This window comes from Pholis gunnellus (genome assembly GCF_910591455.1).
Source record: "Pholis gunnellus genome assembly, chromosome: 14".
NCBI lineage: Eukaryota > Metazoa > Chordata > Actinopteri > Perciformes > Pholidae > Pholis > Pholis gunnellus.
Genome location: NC_136541.1, coordinates 1,695,611 through 1,713,756, shown reverse-complemented (window position 1 = coordinate 1,713,756; position 18,146 = coordinate 1,695,611). Strand labels below are relative to the sequence as shown.

Genomic DNA, 18,146 nt, shown 5'->3' with positions numbered 1-18,146 from the left:
TGAAAGTCCTGACGTTACTGAACCTCCTTCAAAAATTCACATCATTTATTCCAACGTAGAGAAAACAATTTGCCGTACGAACCATTTGCGTTTCAAAGACCAGCTCTCGGCCCTCGACGGCGATCTTGTAGGTGTTGGCCAGCGGAGCTCCGAAGGAGAGAATCTGTTCGTACGGGAAAACCTCCAGAGGCCACGGCTCCCCTCGCTTGTACACCGATATGGCCTCCCGGCTGATGCCCAACCACAGCTCGGAGGGGAACGCTCCGTCCCGACACTAGACGACGGAAACAAGACGCGTGAGCGCTGGCCTTTCATACGCTGAGTCAGATTCACAGTTTAATGTAAACATGAAATCACAACCTATAGGTTGCTTTAAGTATTTACTTTAATTCCCTGAATAAATAAAAGAAAGAAAAGGAATTCCAATAATGCCCAAGTTTGGAATTTGAAAATTACGTAACAAAGTAGCAAACATTGGGCGAGCTGACTGAGAGACGTTGGACTTTCTTTCTGTCCTCACCTCCACGTTGAACAGCGTGGATCCGTATCCCTGCCACTCCTTCACCACGGCCATGTACTTGACCATGGCCTGCTCCTGGTTCATCCCCTGCAGCTTCTTCCACTTGTCCATCACGCTGGTCCTCACCGCCGTCGCCTCCTCCCTCACCCACGCCTCCAGGCTGTTCTCCTCCTCCAGCTTCTGCCGACTCAGCGAGCCGCTCCTGAAGCTGCGCCTCAGCGTTCCGTCCAGGAAGCTCGAGCGCTTCCTCTCCGAGGTCCCCGGGCGGTCGGCCGCCGAGCCGGCGCCGGGAGCGAACGTCTTGGCCGAGTTCTGCACCCGGGCCCGCAACCGCGCCATGGGGAACACCAGGGACATCTCGGGGACGTTGGCCTGGGAGCCGTGGTCGCTCTGGAGGTACTGAAGCCTCAGGGCGGCCAGGAACTGAAGAGTCTCCTCGGGGCCCGGATACTGACCACGGATGACGGCTTCATGGGCCTGTTGACAAAAAAACAACGTAAGATAGAGTTTCCAGAGCTGCCGCCTCAGTAAGTTAGTGCAATACACCAAATAAAACACCTGATTTATTATGAACTGAGATTTGAACCATAACTACAGCAATACTTTAAGATACAATACCAAAACCATTCGTTCTTCAATTTCCATATCTTGCATATCTTTGTTTGAATTGTGTCTTACCTGTTCAAACATGAAGGCAAACTCCACGCTGTCTTTGGGGACATTCTCTGAGTCTAAGAAGCAGTAGAGCTTGAAGTAAAACTTCCATCCGGTGTTGCGTTCGTCTGAGCTGGCTGAAAGCCTGGAGACCACAGAACATTACTTTAGTTTTAGACACACACACACACACACACACACACACACACACACACACACACGCACACGGACGCCGCGACGCTTACTTTTCAAACTTGGCGAGCACGTCGGCCACCACCGCGCGGCTCTCGATGGCTTTCTGCGTGGTGTCGTTGTGTTCGAACAGAGCAAACATGTTCCTGCTGTCCTCCATGGCCAGACCTCGGATCAGCTTCTCCACCACCTGACACACAAAAACAAACCAACGCCTCATAATCCACAACTGTACTTTCATAAAGTGTGCAGATGAAATCAAACATGTCTGTAAATAGAACCCGCCCAGGGACCGCCCGTCACTCACCTCTCCGGCTGTTGTGTGTGAGTTGATGGTGATCTTGCAGGAGCCTCCTCCGTGGCAGTGGACCGTGGTGCTCATGTCCTGCCGGGCCACGATGGAGCGGATCTCCTCCTGCGACGGGACGTTCTCTCTGGCTCGAGTCTTCCTCAGGGAGTCCAGGGCGAAGGCGGCGTAACGATCCATCTCCGAGCCGGGTAGGAGCTCCCGAGTTCTGCAGAGGAAGCGATTTGGATCATTAACAATCTTCAGATTAACCTGTAAAGACAAGTTGTCGTTTTCTGGAGACAGAAATCCATCTGTGAACACGCCGATACCTCTTCAGGTGGAACTTGAGGTATCTGAGGATGCTCCTGGTCGGGACGAAGGTGCAGGACATGCAGGTCAGGATCTTCCAGCTGCAGAGGTTCCCGGGGTTGCCGGGATGCGGCGGCCGCACCGTCTGCTTGATTAGCTGGCAGTAGAGCTCGTCCCGGAGCGGCTTGAGCTCCTGGCCGGTCTGCAGGATGCCCTGGATGATGGGCACCAGGTCGGCCACGCCCTCCAGGTGCTGCAGAGAGCCGAACACTTTGAGGGCTTCGTCCTGCAGCGTCGTGTAGCTTCTGTTTCTCAGAGCTGAACCGGGGCAGAGCGAAGAGGTCAGTGCTGTGTGATCATAGCTGCTGTTGGTACATCACCGTGTTTGTGTCACAACGTGACTGGACTTCGGTTAATGTTCATTTTGATTATTATTTTGCCTGAAGCTTTACCTGTGCAGCTACACAAGTGGGTCTGCTGCAAGGGGAGATTAGCACCAAACTGCCTTGTGAAACACTTTAAAAACCTCAAGTCTCTATTGTTTGAATCTTCAGGTAAATTCTGCGTTTAAATCAGTTCATTAAGCTTCCAAAAATCCATCTTTTCTGTCTTAAATTAAATTCCTGCCACTTAATAATAATAACTAGATATGATACTGTACAGTACAACACACATGTTGGTAATTTAAACAAATGCGTGTTCATAATCACACGTTCATGCTTTAAGTTAACTTTTGGAAGGCAGTAGTTAAATCACGTATTTCAGTGAATGTATCATAGTTTGGTCAAATCTAACCTTCCTCAATATCTAGATATTAAAGCAATGATGTGATTGAATATTCCTGAATGTAAAATATTTGCATATATTGTCACTTATAATCTGGTGTCTGATTCTTGAGACTGTCTGAATATTTCAGTGTTTTTTGTGTCTCGTGTCCGTGTGACTCACCGCTGGTGTGGATGTCTCCGTAGGGCAGCGGCAGCAGCGGCGAGTGCAGCGGGTGCTGGCTGAAGCGGAGGATGGGGTTCCTCTTGTAGATCTGCTCCACCACCTCCGAGTTCAGACAGTTCTCCTGCAGAGAGCAGAGAGAGTCCTGAGGGTTCACTACGTCTGTGCTTCTGTGCTGAGCTCTTATCTGCAGCGTGCAGCGGGCGGGTTTGTCATTGTGCTCATTTAACTTTCAGTTAGATCTTAATTATGGAATTATGAAATAGTCACAATTTAACAAAAAAAAGAAACACACTTTTCCATCACCTTGTTGCAACAGTTTGCATGTAGGAACACATGTTCACTTGATTAGAGACTTAACAAAGTGTTTCCTGCCCCGATGCATGCTGGGATAGACTCTGCATGGCTGCATAATCCACAGAAAGGCTAATAAAGATGTGTCTTCTTCATCAATAAGTTCCAATACATTAAGTCACCCAGTCTATTTGTAAAATATTACAACTTTAAAAGCTCTCATGCTGTAGATCCGTCTCCTCACCCTCTGTTAGCTTCTGGTAGAACTACACCGACATGGACGCAGTCTAACGCCAGCTTTAAGCCGGGGAAGCTTCCTACCTTGATGTCCTGGACGAGCTGCTGCGTCGGCGTGTCGATGGGCGCTTTGGTGTCGATGACGTTCTGGATGGAGTTGGCCCAGCGCGTGGCCTCGTTCAGCAGCTTACAGTAGAGACGGTACGAGTGTTTGCGGCCGTACACGATGACGTTCCAGTAGCCTGTAGCCGGGGAGGACGACACCGAGAGACAACGAGTCACGTTAATAAACGACGTGGCAACGGTACGTGAGGAAGACCGTGAGGGGCAAACAGGAAGCTTTAATGTAAATAACAGGATTTCCTTTTTCTCACCGGTGTCTTTGAAGACCCTTTCGTCCGGCTGAACCACCGAGCAGAGGCTGTTCAGCACCAGCGTTCCCAGCTTCAGGGCGTTACGCTCTGAGCTCTTGTAGTAGTCCAGGGAATTGTGGGTAAGCAGGAACCAGCGCTTCTTCAGCTTCAGCGAGGCCTTTGTGCTGTTCCTCATCTCTTTGTGAAGCCAGCCTGGTGGAAACAGAGCGATCAAGACAAAAGGTTCACAGTCAGCTCCACGTCGCAGCAGCGAGCTAAACCCGACCGTGGAAGCACTTAGATGTGGTTAGATTTATTTCCTTATGAGCTTAATTAACTAGACATTTTCTGTTAAGTTTGTGTTGTTTGTTATAATCTCATAAAGTCAGATAAATGCTTAAACGTTGATGGAGTTTGGTGTTAAGCTGCCACACCAACTAGCCCGCAAACCAGAACTTCAAGTAAAAAGTAATCAAGTTTAAAATGTAAAAAGAACCCAATAAGTCAACGGCTTCCACAACCAGCCTGCTGATGTTCCTCTAACATTACTCATATCTGTGAATCTGATCTATACTCTATATATTCTATATTCTAGGACGGACTCCGGCCCTTTAAGAGGCATCGAGGGTAAAGGGACGTCGGGCCGTTGCGTCGTCACCTCGGATGATGAACTCCTGGCCGTCGACCCGGGTGTCTCCCTTGGAGCGCTGCAGCAGCGTGATCCAGTGGTGCATCTCCTCGGGCGTGTCGGCGTTGCAGTGCAGCACGCGGTTCGCCGTGATCATGACGAAGGAGTTCGGCCTGTGACGTGTTCAAGGAACAGAGTTCACGTCAGAGGAAGAAGAGAACAGACAAACATCTATCATAGCTTTGTGACTGTAAGACGGACTCTACTACGACTGTTCTACTCTGTGACTTTACTGCATGTCTTATGACGTGAACAGATGTCTGACACCAGAGTTCGTGATAGGTCAGCTACTCTTTGAATAAGAGTCCTTCCACATGGCTCAGGTCGTCTGGAAGAGGTCACATCTCTCTCTCTCCAGAGTCAAAATCTAACAGACGCTTCAAATACTGAATAATAACAGAAGTGTGTGGAGCAGGTCTGCTCAGAGACGAGACGTGACTCCAGATGCAGGTCCTCACCTCTCTGGATTATCTGCCGCACAAACCGAATCGATCATCCCCACATCCAGCGTGCCCTGAAGAGACAGAGGGAGGCTCAGTGACAGTGTTCAGGGTTCGGATAATGAGATTGACCTTCTTCTGCCCCCCATGGAAACCAATTATCTCTCACACACACACACACACACACACACACACTGAAAAGAGGATGTGGCTTTACTAACACACCTGTGTCCTGTTCAACACAAACGACCTCGACAGAATAGAAAAGAACAGAACGAGGTCGAGTGGATTCAGATTTGATCTCTCAGTGAATGTTAAAGTCAAAGGAAACTGAAGGAAAGATGAAGCAGATGCAGATTAGCTGTAATTAAAGAGACGATGCATTGTGTGGAGATGTATTAAGTGTAATTGATTGTGTGTTGTTGTTGTTGTACATCATATCTTATTCATTTTGTGTTCTCTATAATATTGTGAAATTGTAATATTAAAGGTGGAGGCTTCAAATAAGCCCAGTGGGCTTTGTGCCTCTTCCTGCACTGATATTAGTTATTAGTTATACAAAATAAAATAAAATAAAAACTAGACTAAACTAATTGTACCCCATTTATATTGTGGTTTCTATCATTTTAATATCTTTGGATTTATTTATTTATTTATACATATAAATATTCTGCCTTCTCTCTCAGACTTGGTGAAAAAAATATGCTTAAAAAAAGGTTTTTCATAATCATCCAGCTAAAATAAATCAACATAAAGGAGGTCGTTTTGCTGAAGAGTACGTCCTTTACGTCCTCGTAGATCAGTGAACGAGCTCACAGACACACCGTCTGTCCTCTGGAGTGGAGTTAAAGCTCTGAGCTAATGCTAATGTTCCTGAGCTAACTGTGCACACTGGATGTATCAGACCACAGCGGTCCACGGTGTACATCAAGGATCAGGATTGTTTTGTATCAATGGGATTAAATATTTAGACGTTTCTGACGTCTTTTTCTCTGGTTTAGCTAAAAACAGATACAGAAAATCTGTGTATCGATATAAACTTAGCTTTACAAAAGGAGCTTTAAACCGTATCCACACTGTAATAAGAAGATAAAGTGTTTGAACCCTAAAACACACAGTTTGAACACAAACTTCAGTCGTCACTCTTAGTATTTGCATAATGCATCTTGATGTATTTGAGGCTTGAAACACAACAAACTGAGTTGTTATGTGTGAAGCAGCTGAATCAGGTAGAAGTCTGAGCATCATCAGCACATCATCAGCACATTTTAAATTTGATGATTAAATGCTTTTAAGTTCTGGGAAGATGATTTGAAAGTCTGACATTAAAAACATTTATTCTTGATAAAAACTCCCAGCCCGGCATACATTATTGCAACTCCATCTCCCAGAGTGCTTTGCTTCCCCCGGCAGTACTCACCACAGCATTCTGGGGGTTGGCCTGCTCGTCGTGCATCTCTCTGATCTCCTGCTCTGTAGAGCCGTGGACCTGACTCAGCACGCTGAACCACTGGCTGTAACCACGGAGACAACATCAGCATCAACATCAACATCAACATCAGCGTCAACGTCAACGCCAACGTCAACGTCAACGTCAGCATCAACGTCAACGTCAACGTCAGCGTCAGCATCAGCATCAGCATCAACATCAGCGTCAACGTCAACGTCAACATCAGCGTCAACGTCAACGTCAACGTCAACGTCAACGTCAACATCAGCGTCAACGTCAACGCCAACGTCAACGCCAGCGTCAGCATCAGCATCAGCATCAACATCAGCGTCAACGTCAACGTCAACATCAGCATCAGCATCAACATCAGCGTCAACGTCAACGTCAACGTCAGCGTCAGCATCAACATCAGCGTCAACGTCAACGTCAACATCAGCGTCAGCATCAGCATCAGCATCAACATCAGCGTCAACGTCAACGTCAACATCAGCGTCAACATCAACATCAGCATCAGCAACAACACATCTTGTTTTGGTCAACTTCTCTCACTAAACGGAGATATAAATGTGTGAACATGAAAAAACAAAAGGAACAATTTCTTTTGGGATCGTGTAAAATGATTTATATTCAAAATAAATTTATGTTTTAAGCCGCTTTTACTTTTGTTTCACCTGTTATCAAATGTTAAATATATTGAAATTAACACACCAAGCAGAAACTTTCTACCTCTGTTCTTCAGATGTATTTGATGAAATGAACATTCGTCCGGTGGAAATTCAAGTATAAGATATTACCTTTTAGGAAAATGTTGTATTAATGCATCCCTATTACTATCTATGTGTCAATAGACGGTACAGTACGAACACAGGGATAATAAATACGTGTGTGTGTGTGTGTACGAATAAAGTAAATGTAACGGGGAAACGATAAAAGTAGAAGGAGTCAGAGAGAATGATCGTGTGACGTCAGCATTGTAACGTTGGACTTCATCTCTGCATGAAAGATGATGTCCAGCGTAAATTAAACGGTATTCGTGGTAGAAACAAACACAACGTACCTGGCGTCCTCGGCGGACTCTGCGATCAGGTGGTAGGTCCTCTCTGACGTCACGATGTTGATTCCGTTCTCTTTACCGGTGTTATCGATGATTTCTCTGCAGATCACAGGAAACAAAAACAGATTCATCTCTCCAGAAGTGGGGCACAATTGTTTTTTAATCTTTACTGCATAGTTTCTCGCAAAAGTAATTAAAAAAACATTTAAAAAATCAATTTATAGTACAGCTCGTCATAAAAAGACGTAGTTTGAAATGCCATAAAAATGTCTCGGTATAGTACGTCATGAAAAATGTAATAATATTGCATGTAGTAAAAATAATAATAAAGTCATAATATAGTATGCCATAAAAAGTGATGGTGGCCCTCAGAAAGGTGACGTGGAATTATAAAATATTATTTAATCACTGCCAGAACACAATAAAGGAATATAAATGTATCTAAAGAAAGACACTAACTTTGTTTAAACGGTTCTGGATTTACACTTCCAGAGAAGAAATTTCCCAGTTACTTCAATGCTGTTATTGTAAAATGAGCATCTAGTGGCCATTAGAGGAACTGCATCCTAGTTATTGAGACAATATTGTAATTATGATCATTTTATATGTCAGATGTCTAACTGTGTCCGTTTCCTTAATCCTAAATCTCAGCCTGCATGTCCAATACAGTCCACTCCACATTCTGCTTAATTACTAAGAAGTAATAAAGTATTAATAATTGATAGTAGTTATTGTTGCCAGCAATAACAAATAAAAAAGTGGACAAATTTGATGTCTTCGGGTCTTAAAACTGCCTCCGCCATGTTTGATGACATCAGATTCCTGGGCTCGTGTGATTGGTCCTTACTTGGCGTCGTGCATGTCCAGCACCCCCTTCATCTTCTCCTCGCCGTCGTTCTCAAAGTACATGAGCTTGCTCTGCCGCAGCACGAACCAGCGGCGCTTCCAGTTGCGGCGCGACAGCGTCGACGAGCCGCCTCCCTTCTTGTGCAGCCAGCCCTGCTTCAGAGCCTCCTGCTTGGCCCGGAACCACAGGAAGGTCTCGTCCTTCAGGACGCACCAGCGCCGCTTCCACGTGTTCATCAGACCGCCTGCAGACGAAACATGTCATCACCCTCTTCTGCTACATATGAAAATGGTAGTGTTGCTACAAAGAAACGTAAGTACTGTACTGAAGGAGATACCTTTGATGAAGAGGAAGCTGTGGAAGTACGGGAGCGTGACGCAGCTGTAGACGGAGTCCCGCCGGTACGACAGTTCGTCGTCGGTGTCGAGTCTGTCGAAGTCGTCCTCGCTGTCCTCAAACTGGAATAAAAACAGCAGCAATGAGACATTCAGGATGTGCAACCCATTGGTTTGTGGACTAATGTTATGAAGCCTTGAGTTCGACGATGTTGCCATATCGTGAAGGATTGAAGAAGACTTGAAACTAGAGATTGAGACCATAAACTCATGTTTACAATGTTTACTGAGGTAATAGATCAAGAGAGAAGTAGAGTCATTTTCTCATAGACTTCTATACAACCAGAGGAGTCGCCCCCTGGTGGACACTAGAGAGAATGCAAGTTTTAAGACCGCCTGGCACCAACTCACCGACGACTGGGCCCCCTCCGAGCTGAAGCGGTAGGCCCCTGAGCTGTTGTAGGTGCCAACGGAGCCGCGGTAGTCAGGAGACCACTGGCCACTGCGAGGGTTGGAGAAGGCCACACTGCCGCTGGACACGATGGCGCCCTCGTCGTAGTCGTCCTGGTCGTAGTCCGAATCCTCGTCCGGCGGTATGAGCTCCACCAGGTCGTCGGACGGAGCCTCGGACGAAGCCTGCGGGTGACAGTAGGCCGAGTCCCCGCTGGGTGAGGCGGCGTGGCAGGGCGGGGGCGCCGGCAGTAAAGGCAGCGGCTGGTGTTGCAGCAGGGCGGTCGGCGGCAGCGGTGGGGTCACGCCGTCATTGGCATACGGGTCTTCTTCGGACGAGTCATCGCTCGTCCGGATCCCGCTCGTCCGCTGGCCGTCCGAGTGGCCGTGCTCGCTCGGGTTGGGCGAGTCCTTGAAGGCCTCGTCGTCCGCCTCGAACCCTTCGTCGACCTCTTCCTCCTCGTTGCCTCTCCTCCGTCCGCTCTCCTTCTCCTCCCCTTCGCCGACTCCCAGCGAGCTCTCGATGTTCCTCACGCACTCGTCGATCTCGTCGAAGTTCAGCGAGTCGAGGAACTGCTGCGCCGCCTTGCACGCCTCGTCCTCCAGGCGCCGGAGCTCCTGGTCGCGGAGGAGCTGTAGCCGGTTGAGCGAGGCTTCCGTCAGGGAGAGCTCCTGACGCTCCTTCTGCCTCTGCAGCGACTGGATCTCCCGCTCCAGCCGCAGGATCTCCTCCACCTGAGTAGCCTCGTGAGGAATGACTGCCTCGTCCGACTCGGACGCCTCCTCGAGGGCCTCCGCCGACTCCGCCGACTGCGGCTCCTCCGAGGTGTCCGCTGATGCCGCAGCTGCTGCTGCTGCTGCAGGTTGAGGCAAAGCCAGAGAAGCCAACTCCTCAGCCAGATGAAGCTCCTCCAGTCGTCTGGCCTCCTCAGCCTGAGGATGGAAAAAAAAGACAAAAATATGAAAACTCTGCAACAGAAACACTTCCTGTCATCTGAATTAAATCTTTGTTTATTGTGCCTGTGGTACCAAAAGCTATTTGGGATAAAACTATATAGAAATGTTCAAATGAAATATAAAAACCTGCCAGTGTAGTGAGATAATAAAGAAATTGGAGTGTTTTATGAATGTCATTTTTTGAGGTACAATCATCTCTACAAAATTCCTGAAAAAAGTTGATTTGTACTGAAAAAAAGGTTGAAATAAATCCACTGCATTGGGAGAATAATGATTTTTTTTAGGAAAAGTGCAACTTTTGTGGCCAAATCATACAAAACAACAACAACAACAACACTAATGGAAAGGATTGAGATGTTTTGTTGTGCTAATAATTGTTATGATCCAGCACGACAATAAACTTAAGACTGTAAAAACTGAAGGAACATAAGATTTCATAGTAAACATTGTCTTGCTTGAAGGATATAAACATGAATGTACTTCCGCCGTCTGTCTTCTTATATGATAAAAAGGAGAAAATAAAGAAGAAAATAAAGAAGAAAATAAAGAAGAAAATAAAGAAGAAAAATGTATCTGAAAATGTATCTGATGGACTGAAATCTAATTAAATGCAATGCACCATTTGAATGTGTTTAGAAACTGAGCTCCTCTGCAAAACAACTGATCAGTGAAATATGTAAAATCATAAAGATGAACTCCTAAATCATCGCGTGTCATCGTACCTCTCTGGCGAGTCTCTCGGCCTCCAGCGTCTGTCTCTCCCTGCAGAGACACAAACAGACAGACGGACGTCAGCTGACTGAGAGCGACGGTAAGAGATAAGATTCTACCGGAAAAACAAGTCGTTTCATTTCCCGTCTCGTCGCGGCATTAAAATCCCATAAAACCCATCAAGAATACAGACTGTAAAGGCCAGACACATCAATCCAAACAAAGCATGAGTTATATGTGTAAATATTAAGTTCAAAAACTAGACTCATGACTCATTCATTGTGGCTTTAACTGCTCATCCGAAATGCAAACTTCTTCCATTTGAATTACACACAACCCGGAAAAGCAACGAGTAAAAAGCAGCAGACATGAGAGTGTTCAGGGTTTCAACGGGTTACATGAGAGAAGCAACTGGTAGGATTTCTATGCCAAATACCACTAACTCCTCCTTTTACCTCTCCAGCTTCTGCTCCTCCTCCTCCATCCTCTTCTTCTCCTCCTCCTCCCTCCTCTTCCTCTCCTCTTCCTCCCTCCTCTTCCTCTCCTCCAGCAGCTGGCTGAAGGCCCGTCGGGCCAGCTGGCCTCTCACGCGCTTCTGGAAGGTGAGCGCCGCCCAGCGGACGAGCAGGAACTTCCTCCTCCAGTAGAAAGCCCGGTAGTTCTTCTGGATGACCACAATGCACTGCAGCAGCTTCCTGTACTGCTTCCTGTGTGTGTGTGGGGGGGGACAGCGTCGGCAAAATCAGCACGGTCAGTCAACGAACGGGACTTTGGGTTAGAACGAACACGTCACTTGTTTCTGATCTGTTTGACTTTAAACCGAGTCGTACCGAGCCATGTAGCCCAGGACGTGGGCCTGGATGATCACGGCGGCCCTCAGCACCTCCATCTCCCTCTGCTTCTCCAGGCGATGCTCCAGAGACTCCCGGAGGAACACCTGAGAGGGGAGGAGACGAGGAGGACGACATAGGGAGAGAGGAAGTGAGGATAAAAGGAGGGAGACGAAGGGGACAAAGGACAAATCATTAGTTATTCTATCCCCGTTCATCAGACCAGTGCTGCACATACACACTTTAAATGAATACATTAATGTTTCAAAATGTGCATTCACAGGCAAAAACTGTTGAATTACAAAAAAAGAGAATATTCTTAGAATACAATGAGAAGCTGGGGCTGATGAGGAGATCAATAAAGATCAATAACACGACTTTTTCTTTCTTTTCTTGTCATTTTGTCTTTGATTTAAGAGAGATACATGTTTGCATAGATATTAATGTGTTTGTATGACATCATTTCATGAGTGTCAAACGCATTTTTTCATTTCTACGACACTTTCCCCTCATTAACAATTAATGTGTTGTTTTTTAGAAGTGTCGTGTATAAAAGTCCAAAAATAGTTGAAAAAGTGAAGCACAATAATCGTCACTTTGTGAAGCTGAAAACAAGAGAATGTGCGGCGGCATTTAAAACTTTGAGTAATCGATTGACTAATCAATTTGTACTCTCAAATATCGACTTTTCAGAGGCTTTTTTTCAATTAAATGTTGGAGTTAATCCAGATGACGTTTTAAAAAGGTTACAGGAACAAGGATTCACAGTAATGCTACCAAATAGCTTCAAGCCATTTCCTGCATTTATGCAGGTTGTACATTTTAATTGGGGTTTCGATAAGAATGAGTTCAACAGGCACGATGGAAACAAGAAAGAGTATAATATGAACGTATATCTGCTAGCCTCTGTTTAACACAGTGCATCCAGTACATTTGCTGTACTACACACACACACACACATTTTGAATGAACAGAATTAAAGAGAGACAGTCCCTCCTTTTTCCTATAACATCCCCATTTAACACGCACTCCCTTCCAGAAGAACAATTGAAGCGAACAAAGAGGCCGACAATAAATCAAACCCAGACCCCCCCCCCCCCTCTCTCCTTTTTGTTCCCTCTGCTAAAGACCTCAGATTACTGCAGCCGGTGATTTCGGCTACATCTCTCCGTGAAAAGACTGTTTCTCTTTTACAGGCAGCTGCACGCTGTAGGAGCCGAGCTGTCGTCCATTGATAGAGAAACTGGGCCCGCTGAGGGACGCCGGGGGTTAATCCGATTAGAGAGGGAGGAAAATGAGAAATGGGATGTTTGGTCTCGGGCGACAGAGACGGTAGGGAAATGTCACGGTGCTACGGGGGGAAAAGCAGTACAGATTGCCTTTCTCCTGTTGAATGATGTTGTGTGTGTGTGTGTGTGTGTGTGTGTGTGTGTGTGTGTGTGTGTGTGTTTGTGTGTGTGTGTGTTGTTGGCAGAGTGACAGAGTGACAGAGTGGTGAATCCTTAGTGGTGAGGCACTAATGAGATTTTCAGGAGGAAATGTAAACTCGCCTGGGTGATTTGGAACGTCACCGACGAGCAGGTTAATTAACGAGGAAACATGCAGTACATGGCCCAGCACGTGCACACACACAAATACACACACACACACACACACACACAAACACAAATCCGTACACACAAAACCACCAGTGTCTCCCCCTGAATGGTCCGGTTGTAGAAAACTGTGCAGCAGCAGTGAAAGCCGTCACAGCAGATTAAAACTCTAAAACCAGACGATGCAGCTGAATAATTCCTCTATTCAGAGGTAGAAAAAAAGGGGAAGTACTACATGAACAGTGGTAGAGGTACAGAGCAGAAGAAACAGTACTGCCGTGTAAATATACTCTATTACTAAGCACAGGTGCAAACCTGCAAAAAGGAGTCGATGCTATGGACCTAGATTGTCTTTTTCTTTCTTTTTCTCTTAAAATCCTCTATTTTTTTACACTTTTTATACGCTGATACTTCATGTTTTTACGGCATTTTATTAAATAGAAATATTCTACGTGTCTTGTGTCATTACACATACCTCTCAAAATTCAGCCTGTTGAAAGACAATAATTTGGAATTATGTTCAGCGAGTTTGAACAATAAATTTGTTCCAGCTGACACACGGCTGGTTTAGAGGTGTTGAAGATGAAACATAATAAGAAACATAAATTAAGTATATAAAAATATACTTAATACAAGTATATGAATATATATTGAGAAAAGTATATTTTTTCAAAGAAAGAAAAATGGAAACTGAGAATGGTTGTGCTTGTGGAGTGCTGCTGTCCAAGCTCATGTTGTAAAACTTTTTATCTATGTGCTACAGACACACACTTACACTTACACATACACACACACATTCAAGTGGACTTTAGTTTAGCATCGTGAGGACCGCGTCTTTTTAAGTCCCCACAATGTGTGATCAGATTAATGTCCCCACGATGTAACAAACACAAGAAAACACACACACAAACATATTCACCAAACACACAAAACACACCCTCGTTTTAATAAACAACTTCCAACACAAAATCACACATGCTCGGTTAAGAGTGCACACATTTACATCCAAATGAATTGAACGTCTAATCCTCTTTAATCATTACTATGCTAATTAGCGGGACAAAAGCCGCGCTAAGCCTCGGCGCACTTTTGATTCTCGCCGTCGGGGCCCTTTGGGGAGCGCCGCTTGCCGTGACAGGTCAGGCCCGCAGAGAGAGAACGGAACCCTGGGAGAAGCACGAAGAGCCACATCACTTCCAGGAAATTAAGTTTGAGGTTGTAATAGTTGGGACAATAGCGAGGACATGTGCTGAATGAAAGGGAGCCGGAGCCCGACTCGATGTAAATCTCACCGCGAGAGGCGGCGGGACAAAAGTGGACGAATCCCTCCGAGGGTAATAGAAGTGATTTAACGGTTTACAGGCAAGTCAGAGCAGCAGGAACGGCTTCGTGGTTCAGCGCTGAGAGACGCTCTACAAAGGGCTCTGTCAGTAGCCATGTTGGATGTTCTAAAGCAGGTGATCAAAACATAAAAGGAGAGAAGAAATAATCTGTAAATATGTGCCTTTGTCAGCTGTAATGAACGCCATTATGAATCCAAATGCAACATACTCAGGATCATATTTCCTTACAACACGGAGCTTTAACTGGCACAGGGTTGTTTCCGACATCACTTTTTAGTTTTAAAGACTGATTTTTCATTTTTTGTCACTGCGGCCGAGATAATGTTAGCTCGCTACAGTGGCAAAACCAGGCGGCAACCTCCGGTTCTGCCGGGTGAAGCCACTGCTTCATGTCTTAAAGCTGCATTCTCTCTAGTGACCACCAGGGGGCGACTCCTCTGGTTGTATAGAAGTCTATGAGAAAATGACTCTACTTCTCTCTTGATTTATTACCTCAGTAAACATTGTAAACATGAGTTTATGGTCTCAATCTCTAGTTTCAAGTCTTCTTCAATACAGCATGATGTTCATTTAGTAAATTACAGTCTGTGGGCAAAACAAGCTCGTCTCTACGTGATGATGTGATATTCAAACGTAATTGCTCATTAAAATTAATTCTGAATTAGTTTTTTTTAATTGAAGTGCTTTTGGATATAATAATCTAATCAAACTAGTTGGTAGTACCTCCACGGCCCACTAGATGGCGCTGATAGACCCACTGTTCTGAAGCAGAGTCTGCTAATTACGATACAAACCAATGTGTGCTTCTCTCAATAACTGAATATTCTAAGGAGATTTCTGACAAGAAGACATAACAAAAATAAGGGCTCTTCTGTAAATTTAGTAAATTTAATTGTTGCTTATTATATAGACGCATTAAAACCCAAAGAAGAGAAGAAGAGGCTCAAACAGCCTTCACCAGAAAGGCTTCTTTCCCCTTCAAACTCTGAAGATGTCCTCAAGAGGAATACATATCTATTTAAATCCATATTCATTTATGTATAACATGATTTATGTACGGTCAATATGTGATGGCTATGTGTGGATAATATCAAATGATTCTTTGAGTAATGAAGGTTTGTTTTCTGTGATGCTTCTGAGCTTTAACTGATAACTGACTGAATCTTTTTGCACTTTCTGGAGTAGCATCATGTCTAACAGTGACAAAAGGTCCCACGTTTACATCTTAAAAGGTTTGCATGTTCTTTTTTTTATCAGAACAACAACTATTTTCTTTTACCGTAACAAGCTTTAATATATTCTGTGATATTTGGTCATTTTGTTATTGTTTGGTGAGTCATTCAGATTTCTCTTTTAATGTGCAAATACATGAATGTGTGTAAACAATTGGTGAAAAGATAGACTGAGCTAATATCTTATCATTCAGGTGACACGGGACTCTTAATTCAGTTTATTGTGGTATTGTTGGTCCTGGACACACACACACACACACCTACACACACACACACAAACACACAAACACACAAATGACCATTCATCCGTCCAGCCATCCTCCACTGCTGTCACCTCTTGTAGCATCACACAGTCATGCTGTGATTCGGGATCTGTGTCCCCCATCTGTCATTTCCCCACAGCAATCACACACCTACACACACACACACACACACACACACACACACACACACACACACACGTTGGCAGTAGGTATATCCTCTCTGATCCGGTGTAGTGGAAGCAGAGAGCAGAAGACCGGGGGGATGAAGACTGGATCCAATAAATGTTGGATTCCACGCTTCAGATGCTCTGGACTTCAATTATATATGATTTCACACACTCTCATACACACACACACACACACACACACGCACACACACACACACACACGCAGGTACCCGTGCTCTGGAATGGTTTCATCGAGTTGTATTCTGTGTAAGACGCCTGAAGCCAAATTAAGCCTTGAGGGCAGCCAGCATGGTTTGGCGAAAGCAAGACTTGCGCCCCGTCGTATTGATGTCAGAGAGGAATAAAAGCGATCGGCCGCTTTGAGCCGGAGGCAGAACGAACGGCGGGACAATCGGGAGCTCAGGGTTTGACAGGAACAAGTCAGTTAAGCTGCAGAGAACCGAGCAGGAGGGATGTTTCCCACCGCTGATTGACAGGAAATGCAAATCTGAGGGAGAAATTGTTTCTGTCGTCGACACATTTTTTTGGAATCAGCCAGAGGAGCCTCAGACAGCGCGTGTGTTAGCAGCCTGGGAGGCTTTTAGGCTTTTAGGCTTTTTGTAATTGTTCTCAGAGTGAGAGGGTGACGTGTTTTGAGGGTTTAAGTGTTTTGAGGGTGAAGGTTTCTTTTGTTGCTCTCTGCGCTTTATGTTATTTGTTCACTTCTACGCTGCCGTCTCAACAAGAAAACCTTGGAAATGAGATTAAAAATGTCAGTGGGAAAAAGGTTCAAAAATAAAAAATAAACTAAAAAGCAACAATCAGAGACCTGCGGCACTACAACAGGACCTTACCAGACCCGATTGGGCCTGAATGAGGACCTCAAGATGAATGATCATTTCTCTCATGTATGTGATCAAACGCCCTAAAAATGACAAAATAAAGAAAGCAAATAACGTCTGCGCCTCACCTTGGTCTTCCCCAGCTGCCACTCTGCACTGCTGCTGTCGTAGCGGTGCAGCAGCTGGATGCAGCTCCCCTTGTGGTCGTCCGGCATCACCGCGGCCGGCATCAACACCTTGTACCTGGAGAACAGGTGAGGTGAAGCAGAAGTCCAGCGCTTGTTGTGGTTCTCGTGGTGAAGCAGCGAGCATCGAGTTTGCATCTTATTTCGGGTTCTTAAATTGCTAACTGGCTTTAGTTTGAACAGAGCAACCGTCATCAGAATAAAGGATGATATATGGATTCATGTAATATATGACGATGGTGCTGAAAGTCTCGGCGTTGGGACAAACCTGGAGCAGAAGTCTTGGAAAGGTCTCCGGACGGGGAACCCGGTGCGTCGAATCCTGACCGTCTCCAACATCCCAGAATATCTGAGCTGGTTCAGAACCAACGTCTGGTCGAACTGGTCAGGCATCTAGAGGCAGACAAATGTGACAAATAGGATAAATATGAGGCCATTCGACTGCAAGACGGTCACGTCTGAGAGATATTTAAACAATGATTAAGTGTGTTACGTGAGAGAAAAATGAACATGAACAATGCTCATTGTTAACAATTCAAGGAGTTAAATATAAAACCAATATAATGTCACACTTACTTTGTGTACATTTTGCAAACATTTTTTTAAAATATATTTCTTTATATTTGGTTTCATAGGACAAAAAAGTCACGTTGATGTTCAAATAACAATAAAAAATCTGTAATAAGTGAGAACTTTAACACCACAGCAAACTTCCATTATGTTCCTCTGTCATGTAATCAATGCAATCATCTGCTCTCACAACACTCTTCTACCAGCATTGATCATCCAGGACGACGTGATCTCTCATGCAGCACCGGTGGACGTCGGTGTCATTTAGTTTTTTACAGCTGTGGTGATCGATTTGTGACTCGGTTCCTGTTTAGAGATCTGAAAGTGTTCTTTCATTGGATGCTTTGCTGTGTTGAAAGGGTTAACAATCCTGTATTGATCTTTGCATTCT

The 18,146-nt window shown here is 45.2% G+C and overlaps 1 protein-coding gene across 1 annotated transcript in view; it reads right to left on the bottom strand.

The window, feature by feature from the left end:
• The window catches only part of myo10 (myosin X), a 102,702-nt gene that overhangs the window by 2,822 nt on the left and 81,734 nt on the right, over positions 1-18,146 (bottom strand). Inside the window, exons 20-40 of the mRNA XM_079173419.1 lie at positions 17,454-17,578; positions 17,129-17,243; positions 11,559-11,665; positions 11,184-11,435; positions 10,740-10,779; positions 9,022-9,993; positions 8,613-8,733; positions 8,276-8,519; positions 7,432-7,527; positions 6,345-6,438; positions 4,943-4,998; positions 4,455-4,597; positions 3,818-4,009; positions 3,528-3,685; positions 2,913-3,036; positions 1,985-2,282; positions 1,674-1,881; positions 1,420-1,556; positions 1,199-1,319; positions 521-997; positions 83-274 (exon numbers count right to left, since the gene is read on the bottom strand). Coding sequence (XP_079029545.1) covers positions 83-274; positions 521-997; positions 1,199-1,319; positions 1,420-1,556; positions 1,674-1,881; positions 1,985-2,282; positions 2,913-3,036; positions 3,528-3,685; positions 3,818-4,009; positions 4,455-4,597; positions 4,943-4,998; positions 6,345-6,438; positions 7,432-7,527; positions 8,276-8,519; positions 8,613-8,733; positions 9,022-9,993; positions 10,740-10,779; positions 11,184-11,435; positions 11,559-11,665; positions 17,129-17,243; positions 17,454-17,578 — 4,272 coding nt within the window. The remainder of the gene's footprint in view (positions 1-82; positions 275-520; positions 998-1,198; positions 1,320-1,419; positions 1,557-1,673; positions 1,882-1,984; positions 2,283-2,912; positions 3,037-3,527; positions 3,686-3,817; positions 4,010-4,454; positions 4,598-4,942; positions 4,999-6,344; positions 6,439-7,431; positions 7,528-8,275; positions 8,520-8,612; positions 8,734-9,021; positions 9,994-10,739; positions 10,780-11,183; positions 11,436-11,558; positions 11,666-17,128; positions 17,244-17,453; positions 17,579-18,146) is intronic.